The sequence below is a fragment of the Equus asinus genome, chromosome 4 (assembly GCF_041296235.1).
Source record: "Equus asinus isolate D_3611 breed Donkey chromosome 4, EquAss-T2T_v2, whole genome shotgun sequence".
NCBI classification, from domain to species: domain Eukaryota; kingdom Metazoa; phylum Chordata; class Mammalia; order Perissodactyla; family Equidae; genus Equus; species Equus asinus.
In genome coordinates, this window is record NC_091793.1 from 43,311,948 (window position 1) to 43,330,396 (window position 18,449).

The 18,449-nt window shown below is 35.8% G+C and overlaps 1 protein-coding gene across 4 annotated transcripts in view; it reads left to right on the plus strand.

Annotated features, from left to right (window-relative positions):
- Positions 1 to 18,449, plus strand: part of HCFC2 (host cell factor C2) — a 77,237-nt gene that overhangs the window by 25,325 nt on the left and 33,463 nt on the right. For 2 of the 4 annotated variants that reach the window (XM_070507169.1, XM_044746053.2), the window contains exons 10-15: positions 3,166 to 3,343; positions 6,762 to 6,965; positions 7,535 to 7,608; positions 9,512 to 9,649; positions 11,094 to 11,279; positions 11,906 to 12,191. In XM_070507169.1, the coding sequence (XP_070363270.1) occupies positions 3,166 to 3,343; positions 6,762 to 6,965; positions 7,535 to 7,608; positions 9,512 to 9,649; positions 11,094 to 11,279; positions 11,906 to 12,191 (1,066 nt within the window). Of the gene's footprint in view, positions 1 to 3,165; positions 3,344 to 6,761; positions 6,966 to 7,534; positions 7,609 to 9,511; positions 9,650 to 11,093; positions 11,280 to 11,905; positions 15,478 to 18,449 lie in introns of those variants that run through there. The other 2 variants (XM_044746054.2, XM_044746058.2) reach the window with 2 other exon arrangements.

Below are 18,449 nucleotides of genomic sequence, written 5' to 3' on the forward strand. Positions count from 1 at the left end.
TTGCTGTTAAGAAGTCTGATGCCACTTAGATTCCTGATCATTTGTATGTGACCTAATTTTTTTCTTTTTATCCCCAATATTCTGAAATTTCAACAATGATGTGCCTTGGAGTGTATGTCTTCATTCATTGTGCTCTGCACTAAGTGGACCCCATCATTCTGGAAATTCATAGCTTTCATTACTGATTATTTCTTCCCTCCATTTTCTCTCTCTTATTTTTTAGACTCCTGTTAATTGAATGATGGTCCTCTTGAACTAATCTTCTGATTTTACTTTTTTTTTTTGAGTAAGATTAGCCCAGAGGTTATATCTGCTGCCAATTCTCCTCTTTTTGCTTGAGGAAGATAGGCCCTGAGCTAACATCCATGCCCATCTTCCTCTATTTTATATGTGGGACGCCTACCACAGCATGGCTTGATAAGCGATGCGTAGGTCTATGCCCGGGATCCAAACTGGTGAACCCTGGGCTGCTGAAGCAGAACACACAAACTTAACCACCACGCCACTGGGCCAGCTCCTGATTTTACTTTTTATTTCCTATTATCTGTCTATTCTGCTTTTGAAAAATTTTATTTATATTATAAATCTTCTATCCCATTTTTAAATATTTTCAGCCACATATTTAATTTCTAAAACATTTATTCTTTATTTCTTTTGTAGCATCTTATTCTTGCTTCATAAATATATCATCTTCCCTTATCTCTTTAAAAATTATGCTTTTTTTAAAATTTGGAGTTGTATTCTGCTCTCAGCAATATTTCTTTTTTTCAAGTTCGTTTTTTAAAAATTTTCTTTGGTCTCAGACTTTCCTGTTAGAGGCTGTCATCAAATGTCTGGTGATGCTTGGCTGTCCTTTCATGTTTAAAGTGAGGCATTAAAAAGGAGCTTGTCAGATGTCTTAGTCCATCCAGGCTGCTGTAACAAAATACCACAGACTGGGTGGCTTTTAAACAACAGAAATTTACTTCTCATACTTCTGGAGGCTGGAAGTCTGAGATCAGGGTGCCAGCATGGTCAAGTTCTAGTGAGACCACTCTTCCAGGTTGCAGATTGCTGACTTCTCATTATATCGCCACTTGGTGAAAGGGGCAAGGGAGCTTTCTTGGGCCATTTTTGATAAGGGTACTAATCACCAGCCAAAGGCCCTACCTCCTAACACCATCACCTTGGGGGTTAAATTTCAACATATGAATTTGTGGGGGACGCAAACATTCAGACCATAGCAGAAGGGCTATGCATATGGGCATGGCTTGTTGATTAGTGTACCTTAATGAGGGTGATTGGGTGGGGACCCACAAGTATCAGTATCTGTGGGTCTTTTCTCTTGGACCAGTGAGTTTCCCGAGAATTCTCTAGCCTCTTGCCTAAGGGTTGCTTATAAGCCTGGCTGTTAGTATTCTCAGAGCTTAGTGAGGGAGTGTGGGGGTGAATAGTCTCTCTGTTCAGCATGCAGACTTTCTCTTAATCTGCGTTTTCAGAATGGGTGCCTCTCCTCCACCCTCACCTGAAGGACACTGCACCACAGTCCAGAGCCTCACATTTCAACCTTTCTACCTATTTTCCATCTTTGATTAGAATGAGGGAGAGGAATTTGTTTGGCTTTGTGTACTGGAAGAACCGAGCTGGGGCGAAAGCCACTTTTTACACAGTCTTGCGTATGGTGAGCGTTTACTTGCACTCTGCACCTCCGACTCCAAAGAACCTGATGTCTCCAGTCCCAAGCCTTTCTGGACTCTGGCACAAATGGTTTGCCTCTTAGTGACTTTCTGCCTGCAGACTCTTAGCTTTCAGCTTTTTCTGCTTTATATCTTCTTACCTACTGTTGTCTCTTCTCTCATTCTCTTTTTCCTTATAAGTTATACCTTTATACTTTTGTTTATTCCTTTATGATCATTTGAGTTGTATTTTTGGAGCAATCTCCTGAAACATGTATTTAATCTGCTGTGTTTAACCAAAAACTCAGGGTTTATTTATTCTCATTTGACCAGTTCTAGTTAGACTGGATATCTGATACTGCTCTTTTTAAGCAAAGAGCACATTAGAGACAGTATAACATGATCAAATTCTAGTTCTGCTACTTACTGTTTACCTAACTGTGGGTGTATTATTTGAGATCTCTGAATCTCATTTTTTCATCTGTAAGCTGGGGTCGTATTATCCAACTTATAGAATTCTTCTGAAGATTAAATGAAATACAGATTTTATTAATATGTAGCACAGTGCCTGTCACATAGTGTAATGCTCCCTAATAGTTGAAGCTGTCATCATCATTTATTAACAGTAGCACTATCAGCATCAGTTAGAAGTACAGAGCATGTTATGGACAAGTATCCGTAGAGCCATGAGAGATTATAATTGACAATATCGTTATAATTGACAATAAAGGTGGAGACAGAAAAGTAACAAAAAATAGGTACCTAAAAAGGAGCAACAATATTGGGGTATTTGAATGAAGCCAAATCCCTTTTATGGCTCAGTAGACCTATAGGTATTACTGTATAATAACTGAACTGAATATCTGAATGTGAACATTGATTACTTGAATTATCAAAAAATTTAAATGTGTTCGTTGTAGTGTATCTAAGAAGACAAAGAAAAATGTAATTAGGAAGATTCCTTCTAAAATGTTTAATAGTAAAGAATAGTTATATGTATTTGTATTAAATCTTGATATCTCTATGGAAAATTCAATCATACAGAATAATTTATTTGCTTGAAGGTTTCATATAAATGAGATTTTGCTTTTAGGAGTCATCAGATCTTTAGTATACATGTCTGACCTTGTTAAGAAGATTTGACCAGAATGTTAAACTCAATAGCTTTGATAGTCTCCTATGCTACATACATTTTTACTTGAATACCAACTACCACTTATAAAAATGTAGATTTTTTTCCCTCAAAATATACCCTCCCTTTCCCCTTCAGAACTGGCCTTTTGAGAATGGAGATTAAGTAAAAAGAAATTGTTTTCTTAAACTATTGTAAAATGTAAAGAATAATTCTATACAAATTAAGAATATAATTTAAACTGTTTTATATTTTGATAAACTTATTTTAAGAAGCATTTAAATTGTAAATTATTTTGCGTTTTAAGTTGTAAATTATTTTTTATATGTATTTCTCTTTGAACATTGCTTGTTACAAAAACTATTTTATTTCTTACAGATCAATGATACAACGCACAGTGCGAAAACTGAACATGCAGCTATGAAAGGAACTTCAGTGAAAAACAAACTGGATCTCAAAGCATCAGCTGATTCTAATGCCATTTTACATTCATCTTTGGCAACTAATTCTTCTAATCATAATAGTTGTGTGGTGGATATGATAAGGAAAACTGAAGGTATATGATGGTATTTTAAACAAAGCTGAAGTTTTTTATAATAATAGTAGGGAATTTTAGAGTCTTGCAAAAGTAATTGTTATATGGGCTTGGTCCATTTTCAAAATAATAATATACCTACCATATTGACCGTAGGTAGAGTGATGTCAAGACACCAAGCAAGCACTTACCCGAATAGTAATAATTTGTTATGAGCTGTGGAATTTAAATGAGGCAAGCTCTTATGTGACATTTGAGATTGGCTAGTGTGTCAGTGTCACTGTCTCATTGTTCTATTTTCCTAGATTTATTTTGGGCAGGGATTTTTATCTATCTTGTTCACCTTTATTTCCCCAGCATCCAGATCCTGCCTGGTAAATAGTCATCACTTAGTAAACATTTGTTTAGCAAGTAATTGAATTATCCTCAGAAAGATAATCTATTTATGAGAACTGTTGATTAGCCGATTGCATTCATGGGATAGCTTGTAATTTGGTGATCCTTATGCTTAAAGTAAGTTATTTGACTATTCTCATGTCATTTGAGATATACAATGCCTCTGATTTCAGTATCTAAGTTATTAATCTCATTCTGATATATCCCTGACATAGGAACATGTAACTTTATTTTTAACTTGGAAAAAGTCATGACAGATGATGTAAATCTAATTCCTCTTCAATGATTCAAACTTAACCAGATGAACTGTTCTTTTTATTTCCATTTTTTATGAATCCATGGTAGAAAAATATTCAAGGAAAATAACTTCATATAATTTTTCTCATTTCATTACTTGTGGAAGAGGAAAGCACTTTTTAAATTAATTTGCTGATGTAAGGGAATCATTTGGTCAAAATTATAAAAGCTTGGTCCTGGACCTCAGTGTAAAGTTCTTTACTATAGTGGTTTGCCATGTCTGTCTTTTAAAAAAGTTTATGCTCTTGAAAACAAATAGGAGCTTCGAGATTTCTGAACCTTAATACACTCTAAATCCTACATTGTAAGGCAGTCTAGATAAAATTAACACTAGGCAAGTGGGAAAACCAGAGGGGTTGCACGGTGACAGATTCTGGCACACCATGGACATTTAAATGTGTGAATGAGTGGCTCCCCAGTCTCAGGTCACTGAGAGGAGGCTGGGCTTTGTCTCTGCAGGTTGTCGTAGCTGGTATGTTTCAGAAGGGGAAGAGCAACATGATTAGCTTTTCTTTTCTTTTCTTTTCTTTTGGAAAGGACACTCTAGCCTCACCATCAGTAAGAACTATAGTAGGAAATGATTGGGAGATGTGTTAGAGGGTCCTTTTAGGACTCTAAGAAAGGTATAGAGACTAAAGCAGTAGGTGGGTTGGAGAGGAGAGAATGCATCATTTCAGAGACTTTTTTTTGTGTGTGAGGAAGATTGGCCCTGAGCTAACATCCATTTCAATCTTCCTCTCTTTTGTATGTGGGATGCCACCACAGCATGGCTTGATAAGTAGTGTGCAGGTCCACATCCAGGATCCGAACCTGCGAATCCCAGGCCGCTGAAGCAGAGTGTGGAAACTTAATCACTGCACCACTGTGCCAGCCCCCAGAGACTTTTAGATAGTAACATCTATTAGACTTGGAAATTGGTTGGATATGGGAAATAAAAATCAGTTGAACTTGACTCCCAGTTTTTGGGGTTAGACATTTGATAGATAATGATACTCATCATCAAGATAGAAAATATAGGAGGAAGAACAGATTTGGGAAAAAGATGGGTTCAACTTTGAACTTATTGTTTTTGAGGCACTTGAGGAACATATGGTAAAGGTTTCTTTTTTTTTCTTTTTTTTTTTTTTGAGGAAGCTTAGCCCTGAGCTAACTGCTACCAATCCTCCTCTTTTTTTTCCTGAGGAAGACTGGCCCTGAGCTAACATCCATGCCCATCTTCCTCTACTTTATATGTGGGACGCCTGCCACAGCATGGCTTTTGCTAAGTGGTGCCATGTCTGCACCCAGGATCTGAACCCGCGAACCCTGGGCCACCGAGAGGTAGAACGTGCGAACTTAACCACTGTGCCACTGGGCCGGCCCTGGTAAAGGTTTCTAACAGGCAGTTGCGTACTTAGGTCTGGAGTCTAGGAGACAGTTCTTGGCTGGAAGTATAAATTTAGATGCTCAAGGTATCTAAAATGTCAGCTCACAAGAGCAGGGACCTTGTCTCATTTGTTCACTGCTAGGTTCCCAGCACCTGGCACAGTGCCTCGGACATAGCTATTTGAGAGATGTATGATTTGTGAATAGTAGTTAAAGCACAGGGAAAATATGTGACGGGAGAAAAGAAAGGGCTTAGGAACACCTGCATTTGAAGAGTCATTTGAAGAAGAGAATCCAGCTAAAGAGATTGAAAAGGAGTTCCTAGGTTAGGGAAAGAACTTAAAAGATTGGTGGTGTATTTTCTTCCTCTGTAGTGGGCATCACAGTTTGTGACTATACATTTATTGTATATGCGTGCCTCTCTCTACCACATGACTATAAGTTCATGAGGGATGAACCATGCCTGCCTTATTTCACTGTAATGGAAACAAGCACAATGTCTGGTGGATAGTATGTCTTCAGTATTGTGGAATGAATGAATATAAAGTTATAGAAAGAAACAGCTTCAAAAAGAAGTATGTGGTCAGCATTGCTTACACTACGGAGAAGTCAAGGAGATGAAAATGGAAAAGTTTCCCTTAGAAATCATTGACGTTTGCCAGAGCTGTTTCATTAGAGTACTGTGTGCTAGCAACCAAATTTGGGGAGGTCAAGGAAGTAGACTGCTCTGAAGGGAATTAGCAAGAGGAGATGGTAACTGGAGAAGACCTGTGGGGTCAAGGAAGTTGTGTGTGTGTTTGATTGAGAGACTTGATAACGTTTATGGACTGAGGGCCAAAAACTACTGAAGAAGAATAATCTGAAAACCCTGGAAAGAGAGGAAGATTGATGAAAGAAGTTCCCAAAATATGGAGGAAGGAAGGGAGCAAGAGCACAGGAGGATAGATTAAACTTCCTTTGGAGAGAGGTCAGCTTATCCTCTGAAGTGGAAGAGAAGACAGAGAGGAAGGTGCAATCGTCAATACGTTTCTAGTTTAGGGCAGAAGGAGGCAGAAAATTGATGGTGTTCATGTCTGATGACCTCTGTTTTTTCCTCTAAAATGGAAGGCACGGCCATTTGATCTATGATTTAGTAGAGTTCGAGAACAGTGATTCACTGCTTAGAATAGAAGAAGGAGCTGAGAAGTGGACATCCATTATGAATCTAATGCACTTAATTTTTCTAAACATTTTGTGCCTAATGCATATTAATGACATTTGCAGTGCTCACATTTATGATTTTAAAACTAAAAATCTGAGGTATTGTATGACAAGAACTATAAGAGAAAACAATTATCTGTAGGTATTATGTTAATATTTGCTATTTTCCGTTTAATTTTAGGTCCTCACACGTCAGCAAATATAGGTGTTCTAAGTAGTTGCCTGGACTTAAGAACAGTAATCCCTGAAACTTCTGTATCCAGTACTGTTTCCAGCGCACAAACTATGGTAACCCAGCAGACCATTAAAACTGAATCATCCAGTACAAATGGGGCAGTTGTTAAAGATGAAACTTCACTAACAACATTCAGTACCAAATCTGAAGGTTTGAAATGTGTTTCACATACTGTATTTTGAACCATTTTTGTATATAAATTCATCAAACTTATTTGTTTTAGATGGGAATTGTATTTCATCTTGGATTGAATCATATATAAACAGATAAAGCATTTCAATTGAAATCATTATAAATATACTCTTTGCTGCCTTTCATACAATATTTAAATCAGCACACACTGAAGTACAATCAGAATGTATCTTTCCTACAGTGAATATATTCAGCAAATTTTTTTTTCCTTAGAAAAGATTAGTTCTAGACTATGGAGTAACAATTCTCTCAGCTTGAATGATTTCTGATTTTGTAAATTCTCATTTTATTCTTTTGCAATAGGAATTGTGTTTCATCTTTGGTAAACATTCTCTGAAGTTCTAACCTAGTTATCAAACCCTTGAAAAACGAACTTTGTCAATTAGTTTGAGTTAGAGGGTCCATATTTCTAATTGCTGTGGTTTTCTCCCTCTGGCTGTTTTTTGTATATTTACAAATTATATTTTAACATGTCTGTCTGATAAATGATTATGTAAGTCTCATCTGATGAATTGTTTAATTTTTAGTTGATGAAACGTGTGCACTGCCTGCAACTAAGATCAGCCGTGTAGAGGCACATGCTGCAGCGATGCCATTTTCTGTAAGTATATGACCTGGAAATGACGTGTGTTTCCAGACGGTTAAGTACGCTTTAAATGCTGAGCAACTTCAATGTAAATTTATGAAAAGATTCTTGGGTGTCCTCTATTAAGGATTTGACATAGGTTGAGAAATGAAGGGTTGAAGAGGAAAATGTTCACAGTCTGATGTTAAGTGAAAAAAGCTGGATAAAAAATAATATATGTATGTATTGTGGCCCCAATTTTATTAAAAAATACACACAACACATAAATTCACACTCTCCCATGAGTCCACACACGTCTAAACTAAATGCTAGATAACTTTCTCCAGGTTGTTGGGCCACAGATAATTCTTACTTCTTTATGCTTTCAACATTTTTCTGTAATGAAATGTATTACTTTCATAATCAGAAATATGTGAGTGTACATATGTGTAAATTACATTAGTGGTTTAAAGAATAAAAGGACATATTATGGAACATAAACCTTGAATGGTTCTATTGCTAGCTACTTAGTAGAAGAGCAACAGAATATGGCAATATTGAGTTAGATATACCTGTAGGGGTAGCCCAATAATCTCTGACATTAGGTTGTTTTATGGGAGGCCGGAATTGGTCTGCATGGCACCAAGCTTAAAATGCTAGGAATATGCCTCACAAGTATGCCAAGATTGTCTTAATTAGATAGATATAAGGATAATACGTGTGTGTGTGTGTGTGCATATACTTTTCAATTTATCATTGATTTCAACTTTATTGCTATGAGCAAGAGTTTTAATTTGACCTAATATTTACCTTTTAGAATCTTCTAGAATTGACTGTAGTTTTAGTTTTCTTTCAATCGTGATTTTATGGATTTTGATCATATAGATATCTTCATCAGCTGTCACCTTTCCAGAATGTTAAGTCCTACTGTTCTTAGACTCTTCTCAGAGAAGAATTATTAAAATGAACTTTTTTCTCTTAAATTTGTTTCGCAGTGCGTCAGCCAGAATGGTATTTGTTATTTTAGTTGGAGCCAGTTGTTTTATAAAAGTTGTTGAAGAGAGTTTTTAAAATGAAAACAAGTTTAAAGCTATTCCTTTTTTTAAACCTTAAAGACTCTAGTTAGCTCACTTTGTCATGTGTGATAGCCTAAATAACAAATAATGTGAATTATAAGCATGTACCTCTACTGTTATATATTTAAGACAGAAATAAATAACTGAAGTGCACATTTGTTTTGAGCTTCTGGAAACAGTGTCTCAATTATAAAGAAGATGGCTTAAAAAGGTTAGTTCCAGGCATAAGTATAATTCACTTATCACTAAAAGTAGCTTAAGGTAGAGGAAGTTCTTTGTGTTAAAGCAAGGTAAAACATGTAAAATTGTTTAATCTGCTCCCCTTTAGTATATACTAAAGTATGGTCAAATTGCATTTTAGTTTTGAACATTTTTTCTCCTTTTAGGTTTGGAGAATCACAGGTATTTCAAGTGCAAACGTCACTGAATTTCTGCTAGTTGTTTTTGAATCTAGAAATAAGCCAGCTTGGAATGAATTTTTCCTTATTTGCTCCTTTTGGAGCAATTCGTAATGTTACACTAAAGGGATTATCTTTTCCGAGAGAGTCTCTGAAATGACAGTGTTCTATAAAACAGCTGGTATTTTAACATATCACTGATTGGAAAGCATGCTAACTCCAGCTAGGTTGATAGTACAGAGCTACTGACTTGGAGAATGCCTGTCACTCCCTCTGTTTGAATTGGCCTCCCTGTTTCACTGTCAGTTGACCTAATCTGTTAAGAGTTTATTTACTTATGAGCTATTAATGTTGTGGTGTTTAGCCATATACCTACTTGTAGATCACTGCATGGATTTATTAAATCTTGAAATTTCGTGTATGTTCAATAAGAGTCTTCATAAATTTTTCTGTCTCTGAAATTAGAAAGAAACTCCGTCAAATCCGCTGGCCACAATGAAAGCAGGAGAACGACAGTGGTGTGATGTAGGAATTTTTAAAAATAATACAGCTTTGGTGAGCCAGTTTTATTTGCTGCCAAAAGGGAAGCAAAGCATCTCAAAGGTAGCTATTGATGGATTTCTACACTGAGTTACAGCCTCCAGAAGGAGATTTTTCTTATATAACTTTGATTCAGGTTGTTTGAATGAGTGAAATTGCAATCTGTTCACAATCTGTAATTGAGAGTTCTATATACCTAGTTATCTTGTATTCTTTTTAAGGCTCTTTTTATAGAATATATCACAAGCAGGTCATTTGAAAAATCTTATACAATCACTGGGCTGGATTTTGAGTCATAAATAATGTAGTCTGGCCAATACAGATAAGTAGCTTTTTGAAATATCTGTAATTTTGTTACCTGGTGTCTTTAGAGAATGGAACATTTTTTTCTTACCAAGAACTTTTTTATTCCTGATTTCACAATTTAAAAAATGTAAAAGCCCCTATAGGCCATTGACTACAATCTAATTTTTCCTAAATTCTGAAGCCCCTTAAAGAGGACCTCGTATATATAAAGGAGACATTAACCCTGTAAGAATTATGAAATAGATAACAGCTCCAAAACCTACTGAACTAATTTGTTTGTGTAATAGAGAATTTTCAGAGAGGGAATTGCCAAGGAAATAGATACTCAGTTTGAATCTCCCAAAGATCTGCACAAATGGAGAATATGTCATTTATCATTATATTTTAGTTTCTCTAAGAATATTACTGCTGGTGTCCCTCTTTTTCATAGTGAATTCTTCCAATTATTGACAAAAATAGAAGTCCTGGTTAATAATTTGTTGGTATTATGCCTAATGAAAATTCTCTCTGTAGTTTGATTACATATATAAGGAAATATCTGTAGCTAAGGACCTAGTAGCTGCTGGTATTTCCCAAAGGGAAAAAAGGGCATAAAATTTAGAGCCAGTAAAGCTGGGTTTGAATTGTTAATCTCAGCACTCAACACTGTGGCCTTGGACAAGTCCTTGTTTAACTTCTCTGAGACTCAGTCTCGGAGAATATGTAATATCTGCTGAATATTGATTTTAAATTAAATTGATTTTAAAATGCTCTATACTACATACTAGTCACTCCTTTTCTGTCAGGCTTGCTTGCCTGTGTGCAAAGGGTGTTGTTCCTGGCTAAACTATTTGGCTGTAAATCTTCAGAGATTTCTACTCCAAGTTAAGTTTACGTGGAGACGAGATAGTTGTTACGTTGTTTATAGTGGTTGTGAATTTTTTGCTACCTTCGTACTCGTCATGTGCAGAATACCCTTATATTTCTTTTTGAAATCAGTGATTCTCGACTGGAAAGGGCACTTTACTTCTGTATAAGAATCACTTAATTTATTGACTTAGTTGCTTTTGTATTGGAGGGTTCATTCCATGTGTGAAAGAAGGAAATAAGTAAACATGAACTAGAACTTTATAACATAATTCATTCTTTAAAAGTTTTGTTGTTTAATGAAAAAATAATTAATTGCACCTTTTCTTTGACTTTTGCATATATTACATTTTAGATAGGAAATGCAGACGTACCTGACTACAGTTTACTTAAGAAACAAGATCTTATTCCAGGCACAGGATACAGATTCAGGGTTGCTGCCATCAATGGTTGTGGAATAGGCCCTTTCAGCAAAATCAGTGAATTTAAAACTTGTATTCCTGGTTTTCCTGGAGCTCCTTCTGCAGTCCGAATTTCAAAGGTGAGATGTTGGGTTCAAGACGCGGTGATTTAAGTTACTGAAACTTTGTACATGAAGTAGAACTGTCAGTTTAGAGATTCCTGTTAGTGTCCGACGAAATGAGAGATACATAAAAGGAGTGGATTAAAAGTTAAAAAAAATATTTTTTGTTAATCACTCATGATATTTTTAAGGACCAAATTTCGAGCAGAGTTATAGCGTCCAAATTTCAGAAAGTCAGGGAAATCTAGTATGCTTCTTAATATTAATATTGTTCTTGTTATGCAACCAATGCATAACAAGGAGACTTTTAATAGAACACATGAAATTGGATTCTATTTTATCCTAAGGTCTTGCCCCTCCTTAGAGAAGAAAAGGTCTGTTTTCAGGTAAGAAAAATCCCTTTCTTGGGATAGTACTGGCAGACATTTAAGCCTAGTTATGTTTTTGAAAAGTGGGCATAAATTAAATATTATAGATCCAATTAAGGTAGCTTTTTAAAAATCAACAATGAAAGTTCTAACATCTAATGTGATTACTTTAGTGGAAAGCAGCATTTTATGTTCTAAAGATAGATTCAACATAATACGTGATATTAGAGAAAACTTCAGAACCTTTACCTGTTTTTTTCCCCCCTTCTCTTCAAGAATGTTGAAGGTATCCATCTTTCCTGGGAACCTCCAACTTCACCTTCTGGAAATATTTTGGAATATTCAGCCTACTTGGCTATCCGCACAGCACAAATTCAAGATAATCCAAGTCAGCTTGTGTTTATGAGGATTTATTGTGGTCTTAAGACTTCGTGTATAGTAACTGCTGGGCAACTTGCAAATGCACATATTGATTATACATCCCGGCCTGCCATTGTGTTCAGGATATCAGCAAAGAATGAAAAGGGGTATGGACCAGCTACACAAGTTCGATGGCTTCAAGGTAACAATAAAAAAGCACCTTTAAATTGATTTTTTTTTTTACTGAAGCTATTGTGATGATGATTATTTATTAGTAACTGGTTATGAAGATTTGTCATTTAAGAGAGTGTTCTCTGACTGTATTTCTAACAGTTATGAATTTGAGTTTGTAAGTTGTTCTTAAAATGTATTTGCTCAATTCTAGATCCAAATAAAAATAGAAAAGAAGAAAAGACTCTGAAAATTAGTATATGGATTCTTCCTTACAGTTATAGCTCTTTTATAAAGGAAAATAGTAAAGTTAAGATAAAAACTAGAAGGCTTTATTACTCCAATATCTTTTATAAAGGCCATGTAACTCAGTCACCCTAGAGTTATTGAGATGATTCTAGTAACTGGCTGCTGTACACTGTGCTGTCATATATAGCAATGTTCTCTACGTTGTAAAGGCCCTGTCTTTGAGTACTCCCTCTTACTTTATTCCACATGAGCAGTGGTCCTCTAGCAACTGTCTTCTACTGGATAATATTTGTGATACTGATTTTAGTAGCCGTTTGATTCATTTCTTTGTTTATCTACAGTTAGCACAGAGCTTAAATTAAAAAAGAAAGAGCAAAGTTCAGAAATTCTACTTTAAAATTTTTATTAGTTTCCAAGAATCATGGCAAAATACAAAAGGAGTAATAGATTTTCTTAATTCAGACCAGGCTGATATGTTCAAATATATTTTTGGCAAAGCACTTAACTTATCTGGCCCTCAATTTCCTCATTAATAGATGAGGGAGTTAAAAGACTTTACCTTTAAGGTCCCTTTTGGCACTAAAATTCTGTATTTTCATCAGAAGTGAAATATATCCCTGAACATTTTAACATGTGTCTTAATGGCTCTAACTTAGCTTTTGCTGAAATTAAAATGTTCATAATTTAAAACTCAAAATTAAAGTATATGTCCTCCTTACTGCAGAAAGAAAGAAGCACCTTAACAGGACACAGGTTTTGAAATAGTGTTTTAACCATTTGTAAGATTTTTGTAAATGCTCTAAATGTTTTATTTTTGCATTGTTTTTACCTCGAAATTGTATAAACTTTTTTACAACTGAAATATAAGCATTAGACAGCATACTCAGGTTCCATTACAACCTTAAAGATGCAGATAGGCATTATAGATACTCTGCTACAGGTAACTTGTTTTCAACCTTTTAGGAAGTCCATGGTTCCGCTGCCTATTCAAATCTGGAATGAATATACAGAGCAATAATTGCAGAAAAGATATTTCAAACTAAGAGCTGCAGTAACTGCAGGAGCACAGGCCTATCTTTTTTATACCGTGTAACCTTACGCCAGTTTAGGTTGACTGAGTAGCTATGTCCTCAAACTTCATGTATAATACTCCCAGCAAAGATGGATTTAACTGTGCAGAATTGATATATATGTATGTTCCAGTTACTAATTTAAAGTGTATAGAATATTTTAATATATAATTTTTGTAAAGAACTGGGGTTTTTATACTACAGTATTTGTAATTAATGTGTCTCACTAATTAAGTTTCTCTTGAAGAAAATATGCAAACTGTTAGACACGTAATGAGTGATTTCCAAACTCTAAAGGTAAAATAAATGCACTACTATGGTGTTGTTAGAATATCTTTTTTGTGGCTTTATGAATCTTTAATCTTTCAATGTGTACTTTACAACAATGTTTACAAGGAGCTTCTCTGGTTTGTCATCCCAGCACCTCCCTTGGTGAGAGCTTCGTTCTGCGTTTGTTTAACTCATATGCTTTGCTTTCAGCATATGCTTGCTTTTTGCACTAGTAGAATTTTAACTTACCTCATTATGATGTGTGTAATCATTTTTATAGCTTCCATAATATGTCTGATATAGGATAAACAAATACTTAATAACCAAAGTTAAAATAAATAGTAAGCAGTTTTGCACATATTAAATGCTAGAGTTTGTTGTATATGTGTGTGTTTAGTTATAAAAAGAATAAGAATGGAAAGTTATAGTGAGTATATGTTTCAAGTCCAATTATTTTAATGATCCATTTGCTTTATGAGAAGAAGATCTGGCTTTTAACCCCTTATTCTCTGAGTTAATTAAAAATTTGCATCTTGAAGCACTTCTTTTAATGACAAGGAATAAGTTGACTTTAAGCAAAGAATAGAATATTTGAGTGTGTACATTTATACTATTCAGTATTTGGTTTAGTTTACTTTGCTTAAATGCCTCTACTGTTCTAGACCAGGAGGTAAATATGAACCTGTGATTCTAACATGTGTCTCATTTTCTAGAGAGAAAGGCAGTCTTTCTATACTGAGGGATTTGTTAAAATAACAAATGCTTTTGCTTTGAGAATTAGCCCAGATTCTGTTATTATTTTTTGGCATTTGTACATTAAGCACTAGTCACATTTATCTCTATGACAAGATTGGTGACTGAAAGATGCCACTGAGAAATCTCTGTGGCTTTGATGTTAATAGTTAATAAGACATCTTTGAGCTGTGTGTTCATGAATAGAATGGATTAGGGTAAATAACAAGAGAAGCGCATTTAGCTTCTTATGATTTGCACATTTTCTAAGTGAAGATCCGTTTGAGTAGTAGTGGGCTGTGTCATGCAGATATCTTTCATACGAGGATTTACACTGAGTTAAATTACTTTTACTCCTCCGAGCTGAATAAGCAATTCAGTTAGACAAGCCTTTGTGCCACAGTCCTCTTCCTGGGCTCTGCACCTTTGGTTCACGTATATAGTGAAAATATTTTAATGTTGCATGCTCTTAGAATTATGTTTTCTGAAATATTGTATTGGCTTCATTTTAGTTTAGTAAACTGTTTTGGCAATTTAACTAGAAATAGGATATTATAAACTCACTTTTATCTGCATTTTTAAAAAAACGGAAATAATCTGACTGCATGTATGAGGCCCCCTGCTCCCTAACCCAGTTGCATAAATATAATCATCTGTAAGAAGGTGAAACAGATGATCCATTATTTCAAAGACTTGTAGACTAGCCAAGGTTGGTTCTGGTTAGAGATATGGTCTACTATTATTGAAGATATTTTTATTTTTAAAAATTGCAGCACTTATAGCATAAAAATCATTTATAACATTGGATATGAAGAGATTATTAGTATTTAAAATTATTGTAGTCATTTGATCATAAAATGAAGTAGGTTGCAAACTAGACTTGGTCTTTGACCATTTAAGGTATAACTAACAGTTATGTTTTCCAAGACTGATTTTAGGCAGTTTTATGTATTGTGTACCAATGATATGTAAAATAAAGCACCTTTTCTACCATAAGCAATTACAGGTGTTATTTATTTTGAACTACATAAAAGAAAAATTAATGATGGCCGAGTAAATCTGTAGAAATGTTGATTTTATATCATTTGCTTAAAATAATATAGGCAGTCTCATAAAGAATGGATTGTGTCTAAAAACTTGTTTTTAAATTAGTTGGTTCTTTTTGGGAGTCATTTTCTTATAGATATGTAAAGCCTATCTAAGCCTTATTTTAGCTGAACTCGTTCACTTGAAAGTAAAAAGGCAAATGGCTCCAAGAAACAGTCTAAACTTGTCACCTCTTCTTTGTCTTCTGTTTACACTTAACTTTTTTTCTTTATGCTTTTCACCCATTTTAACTCACAGCAGCCAGACTTTTATCCTGCTACTCCATCAAAATGGCTCTAGCAAAGGTCACAGATAACTTCCCATTTCCCAAATCCAGTGAATTCTTTCATTGTACTTAATCTTGTCAGTTGACACTTTTAACTACCCCCTTGACACTTTCGCATTTTTAGTTTCTGTGATACCATGCTCTCAATCTTTCTTTATGTTCCTCCTCTTGCCTGCAGTCCCGTTTTCCACTCTCACCTCTCTCAATTCTGTTTTTCAAGATTCAGGTCAAATGTTGCCAATCTTATGAAGCTTTTCCTGACATACTCCGTTTCCGGGTAGATTTGACCCCTTCTTCTTGTGTCCCACCGTCCTTTGTTAAATCTTCTGTCACAGCAGCCTAAAAATTTTGGGCCCTTACTTGTTAGCATTGTTGCTCTCCCTCTGCCAGATGCTAGTCCTTGACGCGGAGACTGGGTCTTTTTATCTCTTCTATATCAGCCAGTTAGCTGGGACTTAAATATTTTAGTAAATGACTAAAGAAAATTGTCACCTTTACATATCTCCATACTCTCATTCCCCCGTTTCGAATTGGGGTCAACTTGGGAGGGAAGCTTTGAAAGGGAAAGAGATTTTAGCAGATTTACTAAGCCTCTGGAGGAAATACAAACTCCAGCTTTATCTTAACCTACCCTGCTATTACTTAGATTCCTAAGAGAAATTCTGGGATAAATAAGGGATGTGTCACATATTTACTAGGCTAAAAGGGATTTAATATAGGTATGTATAGATCTCAAGAGGAAGTCTTTGATCTCAAAAGATCTGAGCATTTAGTAAAATCAGTGGACATTGCTGGATTATGATTTTTAACGTTGGATGATCGAGAAAATGAGCTAAAAATATTTCCAGAGTTAATCTCTCTGGCATCCATATAGGAAAGCCATAGGCAGTTGTCTGACATTAGAAAAAACTCCCTACCTATTTAAGCACAGAGAGCTGCTGGAGGACGTGGAATACCAGCATTAGAACCACACTGGAATTTGTTAATTCTGTTACATGCCAACTCAGGTCACTGCTGTCACCTCTGAGCTTATAGGATAGAAGATTCTCACACTACTAGAAAACAAGGTGACATTGGCACACCTTCCTTCCGTGTTTCCCAGTTATAGTTGGGAGTCCTTGTACATTTCTGTAACTCAGGAAAAGTTTTTTTTATCATGCCTGGAAAAACATGAAGTACAACATTCTGGGGAGAAACAATACATTCTGTAAACCAAATGAAGAAAGAAAAGGCTATAAAATCCAGGGATACCAGCCTCCATCAAAATAGATTTCTACATCTTATTAGTATCCATTTGCTTCTTTCTTGTCCTCTGCATAACTAAAATGAGGAAAATGTCCACTTATGGGACGTTAATCTCAGCAAAGTCATCTGAAATTGAGTGTGAGGTTCTGTTGTTTTGTGTATTTGGTACCTTGAATTACATTGAATTGAGCAAGGGCCTGGTACTTAAAGTCATCAAATTTGCAGTCTGACTGCCACTCCTGCCAGTACCTCAAATTCGAAAGTCTTGAGAATACAGGGTTACGAAGCCTTTGGCCTCGGATAAGAAAGAGGGCTAGGAAATCACAGGTATGAGGCTGTGGAGGCAACACAAAGATTCCCTATTTCCTGATAGGATTTTGCTGGTTCAACAAAAAGTCTTTGCAGAGGACTCAGAGATGGCAGGGTGTTTACAAGTAACCCCTGAAAATAAAAGTACACAAAGTATGAATTGGTGGCATATCAGATATGAAAGCTATACCAGAGAAGGCAGTGGCCCCCATCCTACCCACTTCCCCTTCCTGTTCTCCTTATCACCCAGAGACTAGAAGCTAAAGGATACGTCATTCTTTAGCATGAGAATTGAGGAAAGCACAAGGAGAACTCTTTGTGTCTGAGTATATACAGGTTAAAAATAAAAGTTAGCAGCTGGTATTTGTTTCTAAACATAGAGTAACTCTATCCACTAGTAAATCATGGTCCAACAAATGTCCAGCTCTGACCAAGAGGATTATCCATTCCTCCTCCTATCTGGGGAGATCGAGTGAAAGTTACCTAAGAACTTGAGAAAGGTTCCCTCCTGATTTATGTTTCCTATTGGAGAGGGAGGAAAAAGCTACAGGTACAATAATTACTGTCCAATGCAACAAAGGTGTGGGTGTGCCACTCACGGCAGCAAAGCATGTAAGAGAATGGGCAGAGTTCTGAAGGTCCAACTAACAGCTTGATCCCAAATCATCCTGTTACCTGTTGCAGTTTAGCACCCCCTGGTGGCGTTGTCCGTTCCAGCTTAAATATGGGTAAGATTTTGGATCTGGAACTATCTGCTGAGTTGGCGCCCTGTGTTAGACCCAGCTGGGGAGAACGGACCTCCTTTCTCCTTCCCTATTTCCTGGGAATAGGTTGCTGGCCATTTGCTGCTGGGCCCGGTCTACCTCTTGCACCAACTCCATAACCCAAGATGAGAACTTGAGCCTGCCCTGTTAGGGCACAGGGGATGGATCAAATGTTTCAAGGTCTGTTTTTTTTTTTCAAATTTAAAATCATATACCAAAATTTATAGCTAATTCCCTGAATCAGGAGAAATTGCACCTTAACTATGTCTTGTTTAATC